The sequence below is a fragment of the Pecten maximus genome, chromosome 4, assembly GCF_902652985.1.
Source record: "Pecten maximus chromosome 4, xPecMax1.1, whole genome shotgun sequence".
Lineage (NCBI taxonomy): Eukaryota > Metazoa > Mollusca > Bivalvia > Pectinida > Pectinidae > Pecten > Pecten maximus.
The window spans coordinates 14,343,595-14,371,409 of NC_047018.1; the positions used below are offsets into that span (position 1 = coordinate 14,343,595).

General features: G+C 36.7%; 1 protein-coding gene across 1 annotated transcript; it reads left to right on the forward strand.

Annotated features, from left to right (window-relative positions):
* Positions 1-438: 438 nt before the first annotated feature.
* On the forward strand, positions 439-27,668 carry LOC117325318. Its single transcript, XM_033881447.1, has 9 exons — positions 439-619; positions 4,219-4,447; positions 5,834-6,114; positions 12,612-12,752; positions 17,046-17,144; positions 19,633-19,865; positions 20,000-21,190; positions 25,763-25,988; positions 26,902-27,668. Exons 1-9 carry the CDS (start codon positions 443-445, stop codon positions 27,370-27,372), a joined length of 3,048 nt encoding a protein of 1,015 aa, XP_033737338.1. The 5' UTR covers positions 439-442; the 3' UTR covers positions 27,373-27,668.
* The last annotated feature ends 147 nt before the right edge of the window (positions 27,669-27,815 follow it).

The following is a 27,815-nucleotide window of genomic DNA, read 5'->3' on the forward strand; positions in this document are numbered from 1 at the left end:
AGTACAGATTACAGTACTGTAATTGGTTTTAATAACTGTAACTAATATATTATGATTCTACATGTATGTTTATAGCTCGTATGTTTTACATTGCATGTTTACATGTTTTGTGTATATGTGACTGTACGCCTGTGTTGGTAATGTCAATAGAAAGAAATTTAATTGAGTTGAAATTTATCGTACCCGCTATGGCTGCCTTCCATTAGAAACCAGAAGCGACTAGAAAGTTATTGCTCCTTACTCGTTATCTAGCGGCATCCCATCTTTTATTTGAATCAAATTCAACAACATTGAGACAAATAATTTATCTTTAGTCGAAGAAATATGAGGAAAATGAAAAACAATCAAACTAATAAATCAGAGGTTCTGCCAAGTTGTATGCCATTGTAAAAGGTGTGCAATATAAAACGAAGGATTCCCTCAGAGGGAGATGGCGAGTCCAATGGATACTACGAGTACAAAGTACTATACCGAAGATGAAATTGATAAATTAACATTGAGCCAAGCAATAAGAGTAGCGAAAGAAAACAATATATCAACAGACAAATTGAAAAAACTGAAGGAAATACTTTGTAAATTGAAATCAAAATTAATCGAAGATACACGAAAACGAGATGAGGTAGGTGGATCGATCTACTTTCACTTTTAAACTGAAAGCAGGAAGCATTTCACATGCGACATGCTTATTTCTCTCTTTCTTATTCTTTTTAAGAATGTTTAAATTAAAAGTGATAAATAATAATAACGAGGATAATTGTTCAATAATTTTTATTGAGGCAAAAAGTAGATTCATCACACCTAGTATCACATAAGACTACATATTACAGTAATAAATCATCACAGATTCTCTTAGAATTAATGCAGTATTATAATACCAGATATTGTATCACAGATTATAATTTGGAATGAAATATTGTTCATCAAATATCATAGATCAATAGTTTGGACCGATTTAGCATACATAGACAAGAAATCAGTGAAATACATATATAATTACTATTTATAATTTCATGAAAGAATTGGATGTTGCCTTTGGCTTTGGATAACCCAGAAAGCCTATCAGAGACATATATATCTATATATGTATATATGTCTCTGAGCCTATATAAAAGGCTTATTTGCCATGGAGTCCATTTAAAGGAGATCTTCCAGATGAGTAATTAGATAAATTAACAATTACATGCATAAATACTTGAAAGAAATGAAAACAAAGCACTATATGAATATTAAGTGTTCTTTAACACATTAAAGGAGCATGAATAATAAGCATAAGAAACAAGAAAAAACTTGGAAAAATTGTAATACTATGTACCTGTAGTCATTTAACAGTAGATGAAATTTTGCAAAGTATAATATATACTAGTCTACCAGATTTTTTTTTTTTTTTGTATCTTTTAAATGAATATTTTTGATATTCTTGATATTATCTGAAAGGGAGTTCCAATCTTTTGCGGCCATAATTGAAAATGATAAGACTTCTTAACCTTTTACGCCTTTAATTGTAAAATTTGTTGTGTCAATCTGGTGTCAGATCTAGTGCCAAAACTGTTGTTATTTATCAAAAAACATTCACTGAAATAGTGTGAACTTTTTTAAACTGGAAAGTTTTGGCCTAAACACAAGACCTAAAGGCGTTCAAAAGTAAAAAAAAAAGTAAAAGTGTAAAATATTTCATCAGAATCCTGTAGAACTTCAAAAGAAGAATTTTAAAGTATATATAATATAAATTAAAAAAGCACTATTGAAATTTGAGCCTTACTGAAACTGAAAGGTGACTTTTTACTTAATTTGTTTTATAAATATCCAAAGTATGCTACTGACCAAATACCATTGTCCTGGGTCTCTTGTTATTGTGGAGAAGTTATTGAAAGCTAGATTTCCAGACATTTGACATAAAAGGTCATTCGGTTTTATGCACCCTACAAAGGAAATATCAAGACTCTGCACCTTACAGAATTTAAGAAGTTTTTTTTAAAGTTTTTTACCCAAAATATCACTTTGGAACTTTGACCTCTACCTTTAAAGTTGACCTTTAAAAGGAAAAGTTTCTGAGAAAAAGTTTTTTAATTATTTAATTTACAGAACACATCCAATGATGAATTTGATAGACACAGTAATTAAAGAGTTATGACAATTTAAGTTAAAATGGATATGACATAATTGCCAGCCATTTTTAGGTTCATCTGACCATAGGGTCATGATGATAGACATATAGGCATTGTGCTCTCTCCATCGCCGTGCACTGTTAAACTTTTACTTTCACAACGCTATTCCTCCTTAAAGCCAAAGTAGATTACTACCAAATTTGGTGTGAAACATCATTGGGGGAGGGCAATCATATTTTATATAAATGAGGCTGGTCTGACTCCTGGGGACAGAGGGGCTGGGCCCTAAAAGGGGAACTTTGGTGAATTTTTGCTTTGAAGACCTACTCCTCCATAACACTTTGGTGGATTACAACCAAATTTGGTTTGAAACATCCTTAAGTAAGGACAATTATATTTTATTTAAATGAGGCTGGTGTGACCCCTGGGGACAGAGAGGTGAGGCCCCAAAATTTGGAACTTAGCCAAAAATCTGCTTTAAAACTTTTCTCCTCTTTAATGCCTTGATGGATTACAACCAAATTTGGCTTGAAACATACTAAGGGGACTGCAATCATAATCTAAATAATATAAATGAGTCGGTCTGATCTGTCGAGAAAGAAGGGCATGCCACCAGAAGGAGAACTTAGGTGAAATATGCTTTAAAACGCTACTCCTCCTTAATGCCTAATATATCTTTGGGGAAGGGCAATCATAATTTATGTAAATGAGGCTGGTGTGACCAATGGGGACTAAGGGGCGTGGCCCCAAACTGGGAACTTAGCTGAAATTATGTTTTAAAACTCTTCTCCTCCTTAATACCTTCATGGACTACACCCAAATTTAGTTTGAAACATCATTGGGGAGGGCATGCAATCATAATTTATATAAATGAGCTGGTCCAACCCCTGGAGACTGTGAGAGGGGTTAGGCCCCAAAACAGTAACTTGCCTGAAATTTTCGCTTTAAGATGCTACTCCTCTTTTAAGCCTAAATGGATAAAAACCCAATTTGATCTGAACATAATTTGCTGCGAACAGACAATTTGTGGTAATGATGCTGATTTTAGCCCTTTCGGATTGATAAGTGTTTCTCAGATGACAGTTTAGGCTCATAGGCCTCTTGTTTTATAGCCAAGTCAAAATCATAGCCAAATTAGAAATGGTATCTGGGTAAACTTGAATTTTATAAATAAATGCAAAAATATCTCACTGATTTAGGAGATTTATCGGCATTTCAAAACGACATGATAATTGAAAAAAGAATTCAAATACATAATGCATATTGTAAAATTGGAGACCTTTGAACCATTAGTGTGGATTTTTATGTCACAAAAGCGAAGCCTTTTTTAAAAACATTTTATGTAGGAGCTGTTTTATAAGATATACATTACATAGACTCAGGTGATTGTTTGGCCAATTGGACTTTTGTTATTTGACACTTTTATTATGTGATTACATCTATCAGAAAAAAAGTTAGCCCCCAAAGATTGTCTACAAATAGTATAATTGCATGAAAGCTGTCAAGTCAATGATTTTGACTTATGGTCATTTATAGATTGTGAAAGGTAAAATTTTAAAAGAGGATTCAATTGCTTCTTTGAAAAGAACAGAAAAGGAATTAAAGTCATTCTGAACTTGACACTTAACTACCTTGACCTACTCTACTCTTCCTTGTATTCTGACCTTGACACTTGTCTGTATTGACCTACTCTAGTCTTTCTTGTATTCTGACCTTGACACTTGACTGTCTTGACTAACTCTAGTCTTTCTTGTATTCTGAACTTGATACCTGACTGTCTTGACCTACTCTAGTCTTTCTTGTATTCTGACCTTGACACTTGACTGTCTTGACCTACTCTAGTCTTTCTTGTATTCTGACCTTGACACTTGACTGCCTTGACCTACTCTAATTTTTCTTGTATTCTGACCTTGACACTTGACTCTCTTGACCTACTCTACTCTTTCTTGTATTCTGACCTTGACACTGGACTGTCTTGACCAACTCTATAATAATTCATCAACATTGAGGGAAGATGGCTAGGTGAACGATGTAAATTGTGCTATTTTAAGCGTGCAGCTTTCTCCAGTCTGCCTAAACACTTTTATCAGATAAGACAAACAATGTATTTCAGATTATCAAGTCCCTGGATTTAGTCGCAGCAGAGAACCACGAATTGAGGAAAGAACTACATAGTGTGTACGGAGAGGTCATTGAATTGTTGAAAAATGTTGAGCAGGAAGATGAAAATAATCCACTAACAGATTTACTACAGAGGCATTACAAAAACTTCCTTCATCAACTCCAGAAAGAGAAGGGCCGACTATCTGGAAATACTTCAAGGTGTCCCATCCTTGTGTTAGGTATGTGAAGTATTCAAATAATGTGAGGATGAGAACACCCCCAAAGTGTCCAATCCCTGTTTTATGTGAGAATAGAACACCTCCAGGTGTCCCATCCCTGTTTTATGTGAGAACAGAACACCTCCAGGTGTCCCATCCTAGTTTTATGTGAGAATAGAACACCTCCAGGTGTCCCATCCCTATTTTATGTGAGAACAGAACACCTCCAGGTGTCCCATCCCTTCCCTGTTTTATGTGAGGATAAAACACCTCCAGGTGTCCCATCCCTGTTTTATGTGAGAACAGAACACCTCCAGGTGTCTCATCCTAGTTTTATGTGAGAATAGAACACCTCCAGGTGTCCCATCCCTTCCCTGTTTTATGTGAGGATAGAACACGTCCAGGTGTCCTATCCTAGTTTTATGTGAGAATAGAACACCTCCAGGTGTCCCATCCTAGTTTTATGTGAGAATAGAACACCTCCAGGTGTCCCATCCTAGTTTTATGTGAGAATAGAACACCTCCAGGTGTCCCATCCCTATTTTATGTGAGAACAGAACACCTCCAGGTGTCCCATCCCTTCCCTGTTTTATGTGAGGATAAAACACCTCCAGGTGTCCCATCCCTGTTTTATGTGAGAACAGAACACCTCCAGGTGTCTCATCCTAGTTTTATGTGAGAATAGAACACCTCCAGGTGTCCCATCCCTTCCCTGTTTTATGTGAGAATAGAACACCTCCAGGTGTCCCATCCCTTCCCTGTTTTATGTAAGGATAGAACACCTCCAGGTGTCCCATCCCTGTTTTATGTGAGGATAGAACACCTCCAGGTGTCCCATCCCTGTTTTATGTGAGAACAGAACACCTCCAGGTGTCCCATCCCTTCCCTGTTTTATGTGAGGATAGAACACCTCCAGGTGTCCCATCCTAGTTTGATGAGAGGATAGAACACCTCCAGGTGTCCCATCCTAGTTTTATGTGAGAATAGAACACCTCCAGGTGTCCCATCCCTTCCCTGTTTTATGTGAGGATAGAACACCTCCAGGTGTCCCATCCCTGTTTTATGTGAGAACAGAACACCTCCAGGTGTCTCATCCTAGTTTTATGTGAGAATAGAACACCTCCAGGTGTCTTATCCTAGTTTGATGAGAGGATAGAACACCTGTAGTTTGTAGGGGTAATACTCATGCGGGAGTTAACACTATACTGTATAATATTCCACAATTACAATTCCATGTACAAGTACTAACATAATGCAGGTTCTATCATAAAATTTATTCTGTATACAATTTCATATTCCACAATTACAATTCCGTATACTAACATAATGCAGTCTCTATCACAAAATCTTTCCTTTTCTCATTTTTTTCTGTTAGCTATAGTGTTACACTTTTTTGATTATTTGAAGGAGAGACTGGGGCAGGGAAGAGTTCCTTCATCAACTTGTTGCTAGGCGAAGAGGCCCTGCCTACACAAGTGCTTAGTAACACAAATGTGATCTGTGAGATACAGCACAGCGATAGCTACTGGGCCATTCTGTATACCTCACAAGGTGAAGAAAAGAAAATTAGCAGTGAAGACAAGTCAGACTTCTTCAAGTGCCTGGCTGAACACATACAGAAATCTGAGAATGACAACAGCACGATATACCAGAAAGCTGAAATATATCTTCCCTGTGATATCCTAAAGGTGGAGCAGTGATTATAATTTAGCTATAAATAGTTGAGCTCAAGTTCCATTCTATATGACACACATTTAATTTTCATTGGCGCACGCCTCCAAGCTAATGCTGTGGTGCGATGTCCGTCATTCATCCGGCTGTCATCTGTCTGTCTGTCTGTGTCCTTCCGTCTGTCCGTCCGTCTGGCTGTCCTGCATCAACTTTTTCCTTTAACAACTCTTCTCAATAACCGAGAGGCCCAAAGAGCTGATACTGGGCCTGTAGCATGCTTAAGTGAAGGGCTGCCATGTTTGTTCAAATGAATGACATTCATCATCACAGGTGTCAAATAGGCTAAAATCTTTTAATGACTTCTTCTCAATAACCATTGCAAGAGTCCCAGAGAGTTGATATTGGGTCTATAACATGCTGGAGTGAAGAGGTACCAAGTTGTTTACATGAATTACCTTGACCTACATTCAAGGTCACAGGGGTCTAATAGGCAAAACAAATTTTAACGACTTCTTCTCAATTACCATGGGGCTCAGGGAGATGATATTGGGTCTGTGGCATGCTTGGGTGAAGGGCTACCAATTTTGTCAAATTGAATTAAAGTTGTAGATCACAAGGGTAAAATACCGGGTAGGCTAAAATCTTTAAACAGCTTCTTCTCAATAACCAAGAGGCCCAGAGAGTTGATATTGAATCTGTTGCATGCTTGAGTGAAAGGGTACCAAGTTTGTCCAAATGAATGACCTTGACCTACATTTAAGGTCATAGGGGTCAAATAGGCTAAAATCTTTTAATGACTTGTTCTCAATAACCATGAGACCCAGAGATTTGATTTTGGGACTATAGCATGTTGGAGTGAAGGACTATAAAGTTTGTTGAAATGAATGACTTTAACCTATATTCAAAGTCACAGGGGTAGACTAAAATATTTCCTTGACTCCTTTTCAATAACCAAAAGCTCCAGAGACCTGATATATGGCTTGAAGCATGTTGGGGTGAAGTTTGAACAAATGAATAACCTTGACCATGCTTGAAGTTTGAGAGAGCTAAATTGGCCAAAATATTTAAAAGACACCTTTTCAAATAGCCATAAGGCCCCGAGTTCTTATATCTGGCCTATGATTCACTTGTTTTTAATTATGTTTATGTATAAAAAGGATAGGTGGGTAGCTGGGTGATCCTAGCCCATTGGACCCTTGTTGGTAGTAATATTTTACAAGGTATCATAACACTGATAACAGGGTAGTTATGTTATGTGAGTTGTGACACTGATAACAGGGTAATAATGTAATGGATTGTGTTATGATACTGATAACAAGGTAATTATGTAATGGATTGTGTTGTGACACTGATAACAGGGTAGTTGTGGTGTTGTGACACTGATAACAGGGTAGTTATGTTATGTTGTAGTGACACTGATAACAGGGTAGTTATGTTATGTTGTAGTGACACTGATAACAGGGTAGTTATGTTATGTTGTTGTGTCACTGATAACAGGGTAATTATGTAATGGATTGTGTTGTGACACTGATAACAGGGTAGTTATGTTGTAGTGACACTGATAACAGGGTAGTTATGTTATGTTGTAGTGACACTGATAACAGGGTAGTTATGTTATGTTGTAGTGACACTGATAACAGGGTAGTTATGTTATGTTGTAGTGACACTGATAACAGGGTAGTTATGTTATGTTGTAGTGACACTGATAACAGGGTAGTTATGTTATGGTGTTGTGACACTGATAACAGGGTAGTTATGTTATGTTGTAGTGACACTGATAACAGGGTAGTTATGTTATGTTGTTGTGTCACTGATAACAGGGTAATTATGTAATGGATTGTGTTGTGACACTGATAACAGGGTAGTTATGTTGTAGTGACACTGATAACAGGGTAGTTATGTTATGTTGTAGTGTCACTGATAACAGGGTAGTTATGTTATGTTTGTTGTGACACTGATAACAGGGTAGTTATGTTATGTTGTAGTGACACTGATAACAGGGTAGTTATGTTATGTTGTAGTGACACTGATAACATGGTAGTTATGTTATGTTTGTTGTGACACTGATAACAGGGTAGTTGTGGTGTAGTGACACTGATAACAGGGTAGTTATGTTATGTTGTTGTGACACTGATAACAGGGTAGTTGTGGTGTTGTGACACTGATAACAGGGTAGTTATGTTATGTTTGTTGTGTCACTGATAACAGGGTAGTTGTGGTGTTGTGACACTGATAACAGGGTAGTTATGTTATGTTGTAGTGACACTGATAACAGGGTAGTTATGTTATGTTGTAGTGACACTGATAACAGGGTAGTTATGTTATGTTGTAGTGACACTGATAACAGGGTAGTTATGTTATGTTGTTGTGACACTGATAACAGGGTAGTTATGTTATGTTGTAGTGACACTGATAACAGGGTAGTTATGTTATGTTGTTGTGACACTGATAACAGGGTAGTTGTGGTGTAGTGACACTGATAACAGGGTAGTTATGTTATGTTGTTGTGACACTGATAACAGGGTAGTTATGTTATGTTGTAGTGACACTGATAACAGGGTAGTTGTGGTGTAGTGACACTGATAACAGGGTAGTTATGTTATGTTGTTGTGACACTGATAACAGGGTAGTTGTGGTGTAGTGACACTGATAACAGGGTAGTTATGTTATGTTGTAGTGACACTGATAACAGGGTAGTTATGTTATGTTTGTAGTGACACTGATAACAGGGTAGTTATGTTATGTTGTTGTGACACTGATAACAGGGTAGTTATGTTATGTTGTAGTGACACTGATAACAGGGTAGTTGTGGTGTTGTGACACTGATAACAGGGTAGTTATGTTATGTTGTAGTGACACTGATAACAGGGTAGTTATGTTATGTTGTAGTGACACTGATAACAGGGTAGTTATGGTATGTTGTAGTGACACTGATAACAAGGTAGTTATGTTATGTTGTAGTGACACTGATAACAGGGTAGTTATGTTATGTTGTAGTGACACTGATAACAGGGTAGTTATGTTATGTTGTAGTGACACTGATAACAGGGTAGTTATGTTATGTTGTAGTGACACTGATAACAGGGTAGTTATGTTATGGTGTTGTGACACTGATAACAGGGTAGTTATGTTATGTTTGTTGTGACACTGATAACAGGGTAGTTATGTTATGTTGTAGTGACACTGATAACAGGGTAGTTATGTTATGTTGTTGTGTCACTGATAACAGGGTAATTATGTAATGGATTGTGTTGTGACACTGATAACAGGGTAGTTATGTTGTAGTGACACTGATAACAGGGTAGTTATGTTATGTTGTAGTGTCACTGATAACAGGGTAGTTATGTTATGTTTGTTGTGACACTGATAACAGGGTAGTTATGTTATGTTGTAGTGACACTGATAACAGGGTAGTTATGTTATGTTGTAGTGACACTGATAACATGGTAGTTATGTTATGTTTGTTGTGACACTGATAACAGGGTAGTTGTGGTGTAGTGACACTGATAACAGGGTAGTTATGTTATGTTGTTGTGACACTGATAACAGGGTAGTTGTGGTGTTGTGACACTGATAACAGGGTAGTTATGTTATGTTGTAGTGACACTGATAACAGGGTAGTTATGTTATGTTGTAGTGACACTGATAACAGGGTAGTTATGTTATGTTGTAGTGACACTGATAACAGAGTAGTTATGTTATGTTGTAGTGACACTGATAACAGGGTAGTTATGTTATGTTGTAGTGACACTGATAACAGGGTAGTTATGTTATGTTTGTAGTGACACTGATAACAGGGTAGTTATGTTATGTTGTTGTGACACTGATAACAGGGTAGTTATGTTATGTTGTAGTGACACTGATAACAGGGTAGTTGTGGTGTTGTGACACTGATAACAGGGTAGTTATGTTATGTTGTAGTGACACTGATAACAGGGTAGTTATGTTATGTTGTAGTGACACTGATAACAGGGTAATTATGGTATGTTGTAGTGACACTGATAACAAGGTAGTTATGTTATGTTGTAGTGACACTGATAACAGGGTAGTTATGTTATGTTGTAGTGACACTGATAACAGGGTAGTTATGTTATGTTGTAGTGACACTGATAACAGGGTAGTTATGTTATGTTTGTTGTGACACTGATAACAGGGTAGTTATGTTATGTTGTTGTGACACTGATAACAGGGTAGTTATGTTATGTTGTAGTGACACTGATAACAGGGTAGTTATGTTATGTTGTAGTGACACTGATAGCAGGGTAGTTATGTTATGTTGTTGTGACACTGATAACAGGGTAGTTATGGTGTTGTGACACTGATAACAGGGTTATGTTATGTTGTTGTGACACTGATAACAGGGTAGTTATGGTGTTGTGACACTGATAACAGGGTAGTTATGTTATGTTTGTTGTGACACTGATAACAGGGTAGTTATGTTATGTTTGTTGTGACACTGATAACAGGGTAGTTATGTTATGTTGTTGTGACACTGATAACAGGGTAGTTATGGTGTTGTGACACTGATAACAGGGTTATGTTATGTTGTTGTGACACTGATAACAGGGTAGTTATGTTATGTTGTAGTGACACTGATAACAGGGTAATTATGTTATGTTTGTTGTGACACTGATAACAGGGTAATTATGTTATGTTTGTTGTGACACTGATAACAGGGTAGTTATGTTATGACACTGATAACAGGGTAGTTATGTTATGTTGTTGTGACACTGATAACAGGGTAGTCATGTTATGTTTGTAGTGACACTGATAACAGGGTAGTTATGTTATGTTGTTGTGACACTGATAACAGGGTAGTTATGTTATGTTGTAGTGACACTGATAACAGGGTAGTTATGGTATGTTGTTGTGACACTGATAACAGGGTAGTTATGGTATGTTGTAGTGACACTGATAACAGGGTAGTTATGTTATGTTTGTTGTGACACTGATAACAGGGTAGTTATGTTATGTTGTTGTGACACTGATAACATGGTAGTTATGTTATGTTGTTGTGACACTGATAACAGGGTAGTTATGTTATGTTGTTGTGACACTGATAACAGGGTAGTTATGTTATGTTGTTGTGACACTGATAACAGGGTAGTTATGTTATGTTGTAGTGACACTGATAACAGGGTAGTTATGTTATGTTGTTGTGACACTGATAACAGGGTAGTTATGTTATGTTGTTGTGACACTGATAACAGGGTAGTTATGTTATGTTGTTGTGACACTGATAACATGGTAGTTATGTTATGTTGTAGTGACACTGATAACAGGGTAGTTATGTTATGTTGTAGTGACACTGATAACAGGGTAGTTATGTTATGTTGTTGTGACACTGATAACAGGGTAGTTATGTTATGTTGTTGTGACACTGATAACAGGGTAGTTATGTTATGTTGTTGTGACACTGATAACATGGTAGTTATGTTATGTTGTTGTGACACTGATAACAGGGTAGTTATGTTATGACACTGATAACAGGGTAGTTATGTTATGTTGTAGTGACACTGATAACAGGGTAGGTTATGTTATGTTGTAGTGACACTGATAACAGGGTAGTTATGTTATGTTGTTGTGACACTGATAACATGGTAGTTATGTTATGTTGTTGTGACACTGATAACAGGGTAGTTATGTTATGACACTGATAACAGGGTAGTTATGTTATGTTGTTGTGACACTGATAACAGGGTAGTTATGTTATGACACTGATAACAAGGTAGTTATGTTATGTTGTAGTGACACTGATAACAAGGTAGTTATGTTATGTTGTAGTGACACTGATAACAGGGTAGTTATGTTATGGTGTTGTGACACTGATAACAGGGTAGTTATGTTATGTTGTTGTGACACTGATAACAGGGTAGTTATGTTATGTTTGTAGTGACACTGATAACAGGGTAGTTATGTTATGTTGTTGTGACACTGATAACAGGGTAGTTATGTTATGTTGTTGTGACACTGATAACAGGGTAATTATGTTATGTTTGTTGTGTCACTGATAACATGGTAGTTATGTTATGGTGTTGTGACACTGATAACAGGGTAGTTATGTTATGTTGTTGTGACACTGATAACAGGGTAGTTATGTTATGTTGTTGTGACACTGATAACAGGGTAGTTATGTTATGTTGTTGTGACACTGATAACAGGGTAGTTATGTTATGGTGTTGTGACACTGATAACAGTTGTGATATTGTTAAATAAAACACTTAACACAGATAAAAATAAAATTTAAAAAATAACACATTCTGACAACTTTCAACAAACTTTCAGAAGTACAATGTAATTCCAATAAAACATCTCCAAGATAGCATACAACATTGTATCATGTGACGTTTTACCATGTGACATTATATCATGTGACATTTTAGCATGCGACATTGTATCATGTGACGTTTTACCATGTGACATTGTATCATGTGACATTTCAGCATGTGACATTGTATCATGCGGCATTGTATCATTTTGTTCCATCCTGACACTTGTAACTGTATATTTACAGACGGGGCTGGTGATTGTAGACAGTCCTGGTATCGGCGACACACCAGAGATGACCAAGATGGTTCTGGATTATATCATTGAGGCTTGTTCATTCATCTATATCATCAACAGTGCTAATGCAGGCGGGGTACAGGAGGAGAGGGTAATACTTATTGTGTGTGTGTGACAAAACAAATGTACATATGTGTGTTCTGAGGGGTAATACATGTATGGGGGGGGGGGGGGGGGGGGGGGGGGGGGGGGGTGTAAGAGGTTGGTAGATGAGGAAGTAATAACATGTATGTAGGATACATGTGTGTGTATGTATGGAAGGGATTAAGAGGTAGAGGGAGAGGGGATTTGTAAGGATACTGGTATATCCTTAAATTAAGATATTGACATGCTAAAATAAGTTGTCTTACATCTTTTCGTATTTTTACTCAAGTCTCATTTTCTTCTCAGTAATCAAGAGGCTTAGAGACCTGATATTTGGCCTGTAGCATACTAGGGTGAAGATTAAATGAATGACCTTTACTTCCATTCAAGGTCACGGGGTCAAATATGCAAAAATCTTGAAACAACTTCTTCTCACTAAGCAAGAGTCATTATAGCTCTTGTGATCCATCTTGTCATAGGATCGAAAGCAGTATCAATTGTCTTGAACTTTATAGCTTGCTTGAATGAAGAAGTTGAAAGTGAAAGAGTTTATGAGCGATCCCAAACTATTGAATTTACATGGATGGGTCATCATCAAGCAATTTCTAAATCAATATGGACTATAAAGACCTTGACCCATTATCAGATAAAGGGCAAACAAGTCATTAAGGGCATCAGATCCTGACTTACCATGGTTCATGTAGATTAAAAGTCCTTTAATTTCAGTTCTTGCATTGCCTTTTTTATTATGCCTGGAAAGTCAACGAATTTGGCATATCTTTGAATTTATTGGTGTTGAAACAAACTAAAGAAGACAATATACCTCTTATTACAATTTACTTCAGAAATATTCTCAAAAACAAATCTGTGTCACCAGAAAATCCCAAGTTATATTGATTTTCTTTGTTGCAATAGGGTCCGACAACTGATTTGATATGTTTACAATTGTACTGATAAATATTTCTAATTTTGACACAGAATACAACTATATAAACCTTTGTTCAGTGTTAGGAAGCCATAAGATTTTATCACTGTCCCTGTCTTCTGAAATTCCTTGAATATAATGGCAGCAAGTCCTGGAAAAGTATTTGGACTTTGATGAGTGATGACACATAGTCTGTATGTGACCCAAGTACATGTACTTTCGAGGTCACTGAATTATTCTAAAGAAACAAACGTCATAGAGTAAAGTAATTATAAAGTACTGATGTTTAGCCAATGGCAAGCTGATCAGGTAAAGCAGCTAGGTAAACTCACCTGTTTCTTTCCAAAATGTTTTACTTATGAATGATCATTTATTCTTGTTTGAGGTCACACGGGTCAAGTGAGACAAACTTTAAAGTTTCTAGTAATTAATATGTAAAAAGGATTAATGATCTTTTAATCAATCAATGCCTCTTAAAAGTAGACATATGACCTCGTTAACGTAAAAGCCCATGTAATTTGCATACCTTTGTAATTTACATACCTTTGTAATTTACATACCTGTGTAATTTACATACCTTTGTAATTTACATACCTTTGTAATTTACATACTGTGTAATTTGCATAGGTACTTTTTGGGGCTGAAAATGCTGAAAACCCCTTCTATCCCTTTTTTTGTGCATCAAAAATTTTGACAAAAAAAGTATCGATGATGTCCCCAAATCGATGTATGAAACTGAACTGTAATACAGATTATCACAAAACATTGTTTGGAATTATTCTAATGAATACTTGATGATTAAATATGATGATTTGATAATTTTGTCTTTGTAATAGTTTTAAGGGAAATATGTAGTATGTGACTTTAGTTTGATCTTCCTGTAATATATAACTTTAGTATGATCTTCCTGTAATATGTGACTTTAGTTTGATCTTCCTGTAGTATGTGACTTTAATTTGATTTTCCTGTAATATGTGACTTTGTTTTGATCTTCCTGTAGTATGTGACTTTAATTTGATTTTCCTGTAAGATGTGACTTTAGTTTGATCTTCTGTAGTATGTGACTTTAGTTTGATCTTGCTGTAGTATGTGACTTTAGTTTGATCTTCCTGTAATATGTGACTTTAGTTTGATCTTCCTGTAGTATGTGACTTTAATTTGATTTTCCTGTAAGATGTGACTTTAGTTTGATCTTCCTGTAATATGTGACTTTAGTTTGATCTTCCTGTAGTATGTGACTTTAGTTTGATTTTCCTGTAATATGTGACTTTAGTTTGATCTTCCTGTAATAACTGACTTTAGTTTGATCTTCCTGTAGTATGTGACTTTAGTTTGATCTTGCTGTAGTATGTGACTTTAGTTTGATCTTCCTGTAATAACTGACTTTAATTTGATCTTCCTGTAGTATGTGAATTTAGTTTGATTTTCCTGTAGTATGTGACTTTATTTTGATCTTCCTGTAATATGTGACTTTAATTTGATCTTCCATAATATGTGACTTTAATTTGATCTTGCTGTAATATGTGACTTTAGTTTGATCTTCCTGTAGTATGTGACTTAAGTTTGATCTTCCTGTAGTATGTGACTTAAGTTTGATCTTCCTGTAATATGTGACTTTAGTTTGATCTTGCTGTAATATGTGACTTTAGTATGATCTTCCTGTAATAACTGACTTTAATTTGATCTTCTGTAATATGTGACTTTAATTTGATCTTCTGTAATATGTGACTTTAGTTTGATCTTCCTGTAATAACTGACTTTAATTTGATCTTCCTGTAATATGTGACTTTAATTTGATCTTCTGTAATATGTGACTTTAGTTTGATTTTCCTGTAATATGTGACTTTAGTTTGATCTTCCTGTAGTATATGACTTTAGTTTGATCTTCTGTAATATGTGACTTTAGTTTGATCTTCCTGTAGTATGTGACTTTAGTTTGATCTTCCTGTAATATGTGACTTTAGTATGATCTTCCTGTAATAACTGACTTTAATTTGATCTTCCTGTAATAACTGACTTTAATTTGATCTTGCTGTAGTATGTGACTTTAGTTTGATCTTCTGTAATATGTGACTTTAGTTTGATCTTCCTGTAGTATGTGACTTTAGTTTGATCTTCCTGTAGTATGTGACTTTAATTTGATCTTCTGTAATAACTGACTTTAATTTGATCTTCCTGTAATATGTGACTTTAGTTTGATCTTCCTGTAATATGTGACTTTAGTTTGATCTTGCTGTAGTATGTGACTTTAGTTTGATCTTCCTGTAATAACTGACTTTAATTTGATCTTCCTGTAATATGTGACTTTAGTTTGATCTTCCTGTAGTATGTGACTTTAGTATGATCTTCCTGTAATAACTGACTTTCATTTGATCTTCCTGTAATATGTGACTTTAGTATGATCTTCCTGTAATAACTGACTTTAATTTGATCTTCCTGTAATATGTGACTTTAATTTGATCTTGCTGTAATATGTGACTTTAGTTTGATCTTCTGTAATATGTGACTTTAGTTTGATCTTCCTGTAGTATGTGACTTTAGTTTGATCTTCCTGTAGTATGTGACTTTAGTTTGATCTTCCTGTAATAACTGACTTTAATTTGATCTTCCTGTAATAACTGACTTTAGTTTGATTTTCCTGTAATATGTGACTTTAGTTTGATCTTCTGTAATATGTGACTTTAGTTTGATCTTGCTGTAGTATGTGACTTTAGTTTGAGCTTCCTGTAATAACTGACTTTAGTTTGATCTTCCTGTAATAACTGACTTTAATTTGATCTTCCTGTAATAACCCTACTTTAATTTGATCTTCCTGTAATATGTGACTTTAATTTGATCTTCCTGTAATATGTGACTTTAGTTTGATCTTCCTGTAGTGGGTGACTTTAGTTTGATCTTCCTGTAATAACTGACTTTAATTTGATCTTCCTGTAATGACTGACTTTAATTTGATCTTACTGTAATATGTGACTTTAATTTTATCTTCCTGTAATATGTGACTTTAATTTGATCTTCCTGTAATATGTGACTTTAGTTTGATCTTCTGTAATATGTGACTTTAATTTGATCTTCTGTAATATGTGACTTTAATTTGATCTTCCTGTAGTATGTGACTTTAATTTGATCTTCCTGTAGTATGTGACTTTAATTTGATCTTCCTGTAATACCTGACTTTAGTTTGATCTTCCTGTAATAACTGACTTTAATTTGATCTTCCTGTAGTATGTGACTTTAGTTTGATCTTCCTGTAATATGTGACTTTAATTTAATCTTCCTGTAATATGTGACTTTAATTTGATCTTCCTGTAATATGTGACTTTAGTTTGATCTTCCTGTAGTATGTGACTCTAATTTGATCTTCCTGTTATGTTTCAGGTACAAGAGCTGCTGTGTAATGTAGTGAGGAGAGCTTTCAATGACCAGCAGGACTACCGTCCAGAGTGTGCCCTGTTTGTGTGTAACAAGTGGGACAGGGTATGTTATTGTATTTCAATGATATATAAGGTCAGGAGATCTCAATAGCTCTTAGATATCTAGATCTGAGGATGGAAAGTCAGGCATGAAGATCTGAGATCTAAGAAATTCAAATCTGAGGCCGTAGATATGTAGATCTGAGGATGGGAAGTCTGAGGTCCTAGATATGTAGATCTGAGGATAGGAAGTATGTGGTACTAGATATGTAGATCTGTGGATAGGAAGTCTGAGGTCCTAGATATGTAGATCTGAGGATAGGAAGTCTGAGGTCCTAGATATGTAGGTCTGAGGATAGGAAGTCTGAGGTCCTAGATATGTAGGTCTGAGGTCCTAGATATGTAGGTCTATAGGAAGTCTGAGGTCCTAGATATGTTGTTCTGAGGATAGGAAGTCTGAGGTCCTAGATATGTAGATCTGAGGATAGGAAGTCTGAGGTCCTAGATATGTAGGTCTGAGGTCCTAGATATGTAGATCTGAGGTCCTACATATGTAGGTCTATAGGAAGTCTGAGGTCCTAGATATGTAGGTCTGAGGTCCTAGATATGTAGATCTGAGGTCCTAGATATGTAGGTCTATAGGAAGTCTGAGGTCCTAGATATGTAGATCTGGGTCCTAGATATGTAGATCTGAGGTCCTAGATATGTAGGTCTGAGGATGGGAAGTCTGAGGTCCTAGATATGTAGATCTGAGGATAGGAAGTCTGAGGTCCTAGATATGTAGATCTGAGGTCCTAGATATGTAGATCTGAGGATGGGAAGTCTGAGGTCCTAGATATGTAGATCTGAGGTCCTAGATATGTAGGTCTGAGGATGGGAAGTCTGAGGTCCTAGATATGTAGATCTGAGGTCCTAGATATGTAGATCTGAGGATAGGAAGTCTGTGGTCCTAGATATGTAGATCTGAGAATAGGAAGTCTGTGGTCCTAGATATGTAGATCTGAGGTCCTAGATATGTAGATCTGAGGATAGGAAGTCTGAGGTCCTAGATATGTAGATCTGAGGTCCTAGATATGTAGATCTGAGGATAGGAAGTCTGTGGTCCTAGATATGTAGATCTGAGAATAGGAAGTCTGTGGTCCTAGATATGTAGATCTGAGGATAGGAAGTCTGAGGTCCTAGATATGTAGATCTGAGGATAGGAAGTCTGTGGTCCTAGATATGTAGATCTGATAGGAAGTCTGTGGTCCTAGATATGTAGATCTGAGGTCCTAGATATGTAGATCTGAGGATAGGAAGTCTGAGGTCCTAGATATGTAGATCTGAGAATAGGAAGTCTGTGGTCCTAGATATGTTGTTCTGAGACTGGGAAGTCTGAGGTCCTAGATATGTAGATCTGAGGATAGGAAGTCTGAGGTCCTAGATATGTAGATCTGAGGTCCTTGATATGTAGATCTGAGGATAGGAAGTCTGAGGTCCTAGATATGTAGATCTGAGGTCCTTTATATGTAGGTCTATAGGAAGTGTGAGGTCCTAGATATGTAGATCTGAGGTTATGAAGTCTGCGGTCCTAGATACGTAGATATGAGGTTTTATTTGATTTTTGTAAGAACTGTAGTTTATGAGAGTGATTTTGTCATTTCAACAAACCAAGTAATACCGGTGGTTTTGAAACTGAGTTTCATATATATAATTTCAATATATTATAAAAGTTATGTAAGTCCAAACGTATATGAAATGTTGTAAGTAAAAGTTACATGAATTTGTTATAAACTAGTCACAGAATGTCATCTTGAAGTATCAGGTTTTACATCTTGAGTATCATTAATTGTTTTGATTATAGATACAATTAAGTTAAAATTGAGATGAAAACAAAGTGTATTAGGCTTTCTGTTAGACCTGAAGATAGGTAGGTGTCCTTAGGGGATGACTGCAGTAAGTGTCTCAGAAATCGTATTAATGTATGAAAATGTGTGTGGGTGAGCGAGGAGAGACACCAGAAATAGATATCAGAGGAGAGATCAGAGGACAGAGGACAGATCAGAGGACAGAAGAAGATCAGAGGACAAAGGAGAGATTAGTGGACAGAGGAGAGATCAGAGGATGGAGGAGAGATCAGAGGACAGAGGAGTCTCCGAGATCAGAGGACAGAGGAGGGATCAGAGGACAGAGGAGAGATCAAAGCACAGAGTAGAGATTAGAGGACGGAGGAGAGATCAGAGGATGGAGACAGAGGAGAGATTAGAGGACAGAGGAGAGATTAGAGGACAGAGGAGAGATCAGAGGACGAAGGAGAGATCAGAGGACAGAGGAGAGATTATGAAGAGATAAAAAACAGAGAACAGAAAATCTGAAACATTAAATTGGATGTTATAGACTTCACAAAACGGGAAAATCAAAACACACTCATGTTACAGCAACAACAGTTTGGTGACAAAAAAATAGTTTGTTACAACAATAGTACTATATCATGTATAGAATATAACTGTGTTAATGATATTTTGAGTTACAAAATTTAAAAGTTATGTTGTATAATTTGATATATTGTGCAGGTTCCATTAGCAGAGCGGAAGGAGGTTTATGAAGATACTGTTAAAAAACTAACTAGCAAAACTGGTTGGCCAGACTGTAAGAAAACACAGATATTTTGCATCTCTACAACGGAGGCAAGCTATGTACAGAAGGATGTTCCACACTGTGTGTTTGGCCAGTTTTCCTGTCTCCTCGAAGAGATTCTCCGGCTTGTTCCGAAAAGTAGAGAGATTTTTCTGGTCAATTCAACGAGGTGAGATAAGAGAGTTTGGTTCATTAAAACTTTAGCCTATAACCTATACATTATCTGGAATCTCTAATCTGATGAAATGTTTTACATATTTACAGCACTCATTTTAATGTGTCCATCATCTGTTGCTGTTACAGATTTCTGTCATCATTCCTTGACAAATGCATATTTTGCATTGATACTAGACTTCCAAAAGATGGCATGACCGAGGAAGACAGGAAGAAAAATATTGAAAGACACAAAACCAAGTTTATGGAAATCAAAGACGATATCAAAACATTTTTCAAAGACCAAAAGAAAAATCTCAAACGCAGAATCTTTGAAATTTCTGAAGACCTGAGCAAATTCTTGATGCAGAAAGAAATCATTGAAGAAATGTGTAATGTCACCAAGTATAAAAAAGCTGTTCAAGCTAATACATGGAAAGATGCAATGGTTTGTACCAGGGCAGAATTGTACACTCAAATCACCGGTCAAATTCAGAAGTGGGAAAAGAAAAATGGCTCACTAGATACAGCCAGTAAAGAAATAGGACAGGAATTTCGTGACAAATTCCCAAACTTTGGTGCTCAGATATCTCAAACAGAGAAAAAATTTCAGGATGGCGGTACCAGGACACTGCTGGCCCAGGAGGATGAACCATTTGTACCCCTGTCTGTTGCTCGTCGATTTGAAACCTTAGACATGGGTTTTAAAGTGCTGGTAGGTGTGGGAATGGCTCCTGTACTTCTGCTAGGTGCTATTCTTCGTCTTCCAGTGTTTGCGTTTGTGGAGTTGAAGCGTAAAATCACACAAGTGGCATTGCAGTCAACATTTCACTCTAAAGACAAGAATCAGCAAGAGAGCGCAGTGAGACAGTATGCGGAGAGTGTTCTGAGGTCTGTTGTTGACCCGATCAATCTAGGTCCTCTCATGATCAAAGAGGTTCAGCCACTCTTTGGATATCTGAAAAGACAGCGTATCAGCCTAATAGACGAAGTGGAGGCTGACTTGAAGATGATTGAGGAGGCTGAGGAAGACCAGAAGGAGGCTGATGCATTCAAGATAAAATTTGCACCTGTGAGAGAAAAATTCCGGAAAATTGAAGGAAGAACACTCTTTTTTTTATATATGCATATGAACAAGCCCCACACCAAAGACTGCATTCCAGAATCAGTCCTGGTGGAATCGGGTAAGATATCAGATGGTTGTCTGTATCACATCATGGATGCCAGAGTGAGAGACAGTACACTGACACACGACTACACAACTGTTGCTATAAGACACAGTAAGCTACCTGTGGATGCCAGCAACATAAGGCAGGTACTTGAGGATGATAAAGCCTATAGGTAAGTTTACACAACGACAAACAGGGATCAGTTTTATGTAAAACAGGGGTGTTAACACCATAATCCTATAAAACAGGGAACAGTTTTATGTAAAACAGGGATGTTAACACCATCGTCCTGTAAAACAGGGATCAGTTTTATGTAAAACAAGGATCAGTTTTATGTAAAACAGGGATGTTAACACCATCATCCTATAAAACAGGGATCAGTTTTATGTAAAACAAGGATATTAACACCATCATCCTATAAAACAGGGATCAGTTTTATGTAAAACAGGGATGTTAACACCATTATCCTATAAAACAGGGATCAGTTTTATGTAAAACAAGGATCAGTTTTATGTAAAACAGGGATGTTAACACCATCATCCTATAAAACAGGGATCAGTTTTATGTAAAACAAGGATATTAACACCATCATCCTATAAAACAGGGATCAGTTTTATGTAAAACAGGGATGTTAACACCATTATCCTATAAAACAGGGATCAGTTTTATGTAAAACAGGGATCAGTTTTATGTAAAACAAGGATATTAACACCATCATCCTATAAAACAGGGATCAGTTTTATGTAAAACAGGGATCAGTTTTATGTAAAACAAGGATGTTAACACCATCATCCTATAAAACAGGGATCAGTTTTATGTAAAACAGGGATCAGTTTTATGTAAAACAAGGATATTAACACCATCATCCTATAAAACAGGGATCAGTTTTATGTAAAACAGGGATCAGTTTTATGTAAAACAAGGATGTTGACACCATCATCCTATAAAACAGGGATCAGTTTTATGTAAAACAGGGATGTTAACACCATCATCCTATAAAACAGGGATCAGTTTTATGTAAAACAGGGATGTTAACAACATTATCCTGTAAAACAGGGATCAGTTTTATGTAAAACAGGGATGTTAACACCATTATCCTATAAAACAGGGATCAGTTTTATGTAAAACAGGGGTGTTAACACCATCATCCTGTAAAACAGGGATCAGTTTTATGTAAAACAGGGGTGTTAACAACATTATCCTGTAAAACAGGGATCAGTTTTATGTACAAGGATGTTTACACCATCATCCTATAAAACAGGGATCAGTTTTATGTAAAACAAGGATGTTAACACCATCATCCTATAAAACAGGGATCAGTTTTATGTAAAACAAGGATCAGTTTTATGTAAAACAAGGATGTTTACACCATTATCCTGTAAAACAGGGATCAGTTTATGTAAAACAGGGATGTTAACACCATTATCCTATAAAACAGGGATCAGTTTTATGTAAAACAGGGATCAGTTTATGTAAAACAGGGATCAGTTTTATGTAAAATAGGGATCAGTTTTATGTAAAACAGGGATCAGTTTATGTAAAACAAGGGTGTTAACACCATCATCCTATAAAACAGGGATAAGTTTTATGTAAAACAAGGATGTTTACACCATCATCCTGTAAAACAGGGATCAGTTTTATGTAAAACAAGGATGTTAACACCATTATCCTGTAAAACAGGGATCAGTTTTATGTAAAACAAGGATCAGTTTTATGTAAAACAAGGGTGTTAACACCATCATCCTATAAAACAGGGATAAGTTTTATGTAAAACAAGGATGTTTACACCATCATCCTGTAAAACAGGGATCAGTTTTATGTAAAACAAGGGTGTTAACACCATTATCCTGTAAAACAGGGAGCAGTTTTATGTAAAATAGGGATCAGTTTTATGTAAAACAAGGATGTTTACACCATATTTTTTCCTGTGGCAATACTCTGTATGCTTTTGCACAAGTACATATGTAATAGGAGAGGAAATATGCAAGGACCAGATCTGGACTAAAACCTTTGACCTCCGTGGTGGACGCTCAAACTATTTGAGCTAATTGGCCACCTGGGTTCAGTCATTCCAGTTCTGCTACACACACATATGTGTGTATAGACAATGGACTTTCTTGGAATATTACATGTGCTCCATACTATTCACTTGACAATGAATGATAATAATCTATATGTCCTCAATTTATTACCATTATACATGTATTTAGAATTACCAGTATAACTTCAGATTTCTTTTAACCAGTTCAGCATTCCATCGTCTGCACAAATGATTTTAGCATTACCATTAAATCTATGGTAAGATTAACAAGAGATCCCAGAGGGATCTTGGCGCCCACCATTGAATGATCTTTATAGGTTCCATGTCATATTGATCTTTTCTATACTTTTCCCTTCCTCTAAGTCTTACTAATCTGTGTAAATTCAGAAACAGCCCTCTAGTACTTTTCAAACAAAGGGAACCTATATAACAAATTTAAGATTTAGCGATAATGGCTGTCTGTCGGCCATGTTGTTTTCAGATTGGTCCAAAAATGCAATACTAGGGACCAAGGGAAAGCTACATATGAAATTTGAGAAAGATCCTTTCAGCAATTTCTGAGAAATAGCGATAACAAACTTCAATAGTCAAAATCAAAGATGGCTGCCTCTCGGCCATGTTGTTTTCTGATCGGTCTCAAAATGCAATATGCATAACTAAGCACCAAGAGGAACCTACATGTGAAATTTGAGAAAGATCCCTTCAGCGCTTTCTGAGAAATAGCGATAACAAACTTCAATTGTCAAAATCCAAGATGGCTGCCTGTCGGCCATGTTGTTTTCCCATTAGTCTCAAAATGCAATATGCATAACTAGGCACCAAGAGGAACCTACATATGAAATTTGAGAAAGATCCCTTCAGTACTTTCGGAGAAATAGCGATAACAAACTTCAATTGTCAAAATCCAAGATGGCTGCCTGTCGGCCATGTTGTTTTCTGATTGATCTCAAAATGCAATATGCATAACTACGCACCAAAAGGAACCTACATATGAAATTTGAGAAAGATCCCTTCAGTGCTTTCTGAGAAATAGCGATAACAAACTTCAATTGTCAAAATCCAAGATGGCTGCCTGTCGGCCATGTTGTTTTGCGATTGGTCTCAAAATGCAATATGCATAACTAGGCACCAAGAGGAACCTACATGTGAAATTTGAGAAAGATCCCTTTGGTCCTTTCTGAGAAATAGCGATAACAAACTTCAATTGTCAAAATCCAAGATGGCTGCCTGTCGGCCATGTTGTTTTGCGATTGGTCTCAAAATGCAATATGCATAACTAGGCACCAAGAGGAACCTACATGTGAAATTTGAGAAAGATCCCTTTGGTCCTTTCTGAGAAATAGCGATAACAAACTTCAATTGTCAAAATCCAAGATGGCTGCCTGTCGGCCATGTTGTTTTCCGATTGGTCTCAAAATGCAATATGCATAACTAGGCACCAAGAGGAACCTACATGTGAAATTTGAGAAAGATCCCTTCAATACTTCCTGAGAAATAGCGATAACAAACTTCAATTGTCAAAATCCAAGATGGCTGCCTGTCGGCCATGTTGTTTTCCGATTGGTCTCAAAATGCAATATGCATAACTAGGCACCAAGAGGAACCTACATGTGAAATTTGAGAAAGATCCCTTCAATACTTCCTGAGAAATAGCGATAACAAACTTCAATTGTCAAAATCCAAGATGGCTGCCTGTCGGCCATGTTGTTTTCCGATTGGTCTCAAAATGCAATATGCATAACTAGGCACCAAGAGGAACATACATGTGAAATTTGAGAAAGATCCCTTTGGTGCTTTCTGAGAAATAGCGATAACAAACTTCACTTGTCAAAATCCAAGATGGCTGCCTGTCGGCCATGTTGTTTTCCGATCGGTCTCAAAATGCAATATGCATAACTACGAACCAAGGGGAACATATATATGAAATTTGAGAAAGATCCCTTCAGCACTTTCTGAGAAATAGCGATAACAAGAATTGTTTACGGACGGAGGGACGGACGGACGGAGGGACGGAGGGACGGAGGGACGGAGGGACGGACCACGGACCACGGACGCAGGGCGATTTGAATAGCCCACCATCTGATGATGGTGGGCTAAAAATCTAGTTTAGTTAAAACAGTCTTCACACAATCATTCATTTGACATTTACCAGGAAGAACATGGTAAAATGTCCATCAGTCCTAGGTTCCTGGAGGCATTACCAGTATCTGACAACTTCAGGGTTTTGGTTGGTTTTGCACAGTATTGTATATAATTATATACTTGTATGTAACCAGTCCCTGTCTGTGTATGGACTATAGTTATATACTTGTATGTAACCAGTCCCTGCCTGTGTGTAGACTATAGTTATATACTTGTATGTAACCAGTCCCTGCCTGTGTGTAGACTATAGTTATATACTTGTATGTAACCAGTCCCTGCATGTGTGTAGACTATAGTTATATACTTGTATGTAACCAGTCCCTGTCTGTGTGTAGACTATAATTATATACTTGTATGTAACCAGTCCCTGTCTGTGTGTAGAATATAATTATATACTTGTATGTAACCAGTCCCTGTCTGTGTGTAGACTATAGTTATATACTTGTATGTAACCAGTCCCTGCCTGTGTGTAGACTATAGTTATATACTTGTATGTAACCAGTCCCTGCCTGTGTGTAGAATATAATTATATATATTATTTACCAGAGTTATTTTGTGCAGGTATAGCACCCAGGTACATACAGTCGGCTGTGTGAAGACATCCAGAGATATCCGACAAGTGATGCAGCCCCTATCATGTAGTCTACGTAAACACCTATTGAGGACCATGTCGTCCCAGGAGAGGCCAAAGTACCTACACCAACTGGCTGAATCGGTAGTAAAAGGTCTTCAGTACCTTCACCATAGAGGCTTCATACATATGGATCTGTCTCTGGATACAATCATGGTACTAATATGTGTTTCATGATGATCCATCTGTCCGTCAGTTCTTTCATTCCAGAGATTATCTTGGAGGCCAACCTTTCTGAAACCTTACATAATGTTATACTGAGATGTGTAAAAGGGATTAAAAAAATTCCTTATTTCAATATCAAGGTTGCTGTTACTAAAAATAGAACTACATGTACTGTCAAAAATACATTTTGTACATTGTACTGAGCCCAGCTTACAGAAGGCCATACTTTCTGAAATATCACATAATGATTCACTGAACACAGTATGCAGATGTAAAATAGAGGTTTATAAAGTTCTTAATGTCAAGGTCAAGGTTGCTGTTACTAAAAATAGAACTGGGAATGCACTGAGGAAAATACATCATACTAACCCCAGCTTACAGAAGGCCACACTTTCTGAAATATCACATAATGATTCACTCAACACAGTATACAGATGTAAAATAGGGGTTTGTAAAAATGCAATAGGGGTTTATAAAGTTCCAAAGGTCAAGGTCACTTTTATTAAGTTTGGGTGGTCATCATTCCAGTTTACATGTAGAGACTCAAAGGTTACAGTGTATTTGTTGTAATATTTCGACCTCATAGTACTGGTAATTCCGTATCAATGTAACACAGGTTTAGAGATCGACACAATGAAAGGCCCTGACTCTGACAATATTCTTATTGGTAGTATCCGATCGATTTTAATCCTGTTTGACCTGGAGCATTATTAGCAGCTTCGAAATGGAGGAAATCAAGATTGGTTATTGAAGTTGAGTCCTTTTCAACTGAATATTTGTATTTCAACTTGAATTAAGAGTCAGTTTTGCCATAATCACTGAAATATCCATGTGAATAATAAAACCTCGTTTTGAATTTAAAAAAAAACAAACTAGCTCTTCACCCTGTATATTTACCTTGCAGGTTGACAAATATGGTCAAGTGAAGTTAGTTAACTTGACATTACCAAAGAAGCTGCCTGCCACTCTGTTCCCATCTGATGGTGCCACTATTAAATATGTTCATTTTGACGGCCGGCTGCTGTACAAACCAGACAATTGTGTGTATACCATCCAACACGACATGTACTCGGTGGGGATCATGATGTACGAGATGTGGAGTGGACATCACGCCTTCCAAGACCGGATTGAAGAGGGGATGAAACAGCTCAGTCAGCTGATCGATGTTCTGAAGGAGAACAACTTCCAAGCTTTCCTACTGCTGAAGAAAGAGCAGAGCCTGACAAATGACCAAGTTTGGATTGACATGATTGAAAAGTGTCTTTATGGAAAAGTGAACAACCCAGATGCCTGGTTAAAAGGTATGACCAATACGACTGGTCTATCTTTCTTTGGAGAATATACCAGCTCTATGATAGCTTCATCGATGCGATAGGCCTTGTCTGTGAATTTATTCTAATGGGCTACCATGGAACTGGCATGTTCCCCAGTTAAGATTCAACTGTTTGTGCATGTATCCAGGTGATTTGCAATATCAACTTCACTCAAAGACAGCAATCAAGTTGTTTTGAAGATATTTCCACAATTGACTGTATAAGAATACCTAGTCACACTGAGCCATATTCATACAAGTTCCAAATCACTTTCGGTTTTTGTAAATGTATAGTTATACCCCCTCAACGAAGTTAGGGGGGGTATACTGGAATCAGGTTGTCTATCCGTCCGTCCGTCTGTCTGCCACTTTCTTTTTCTCAAAATTATGGTTGCTATGGCAACTGGTCACTATAAACAGGTTTTCCGATAAGAACCATAACTTTAAGTTTGACCAGACAACTCCTCCTAAACTGAAGGGCCGATTTCAATGAAACTTTACACAAA

What these genes read in the sequence shown, in the direction of transcription:
- LOC117325318 (XM_033881447.1), top strand. Translation starts at nt 443, where the DNA reads ATGGATACTACGAGTACAAAGTACTATACCGAAGATGAAATTGATAAA. An exon ending in ATACACGAAAACGAGATGAG is followed by an intron (nt 620 to 4,218) that starts GTAGGTGGATCG and finishes AATGTATTTCAG; the next exon opens with ATTATCAAGTCCCTGGATTT. An exon ending in TTTCTGGTCAATTCAACGAG is followed by an intron (nt 19,866 to 19,999) that starts GTGAGATAAGAG and finishes TTGCTGTTACAG; the next exon opens with ATTTCTGTCATCATTCCTTG.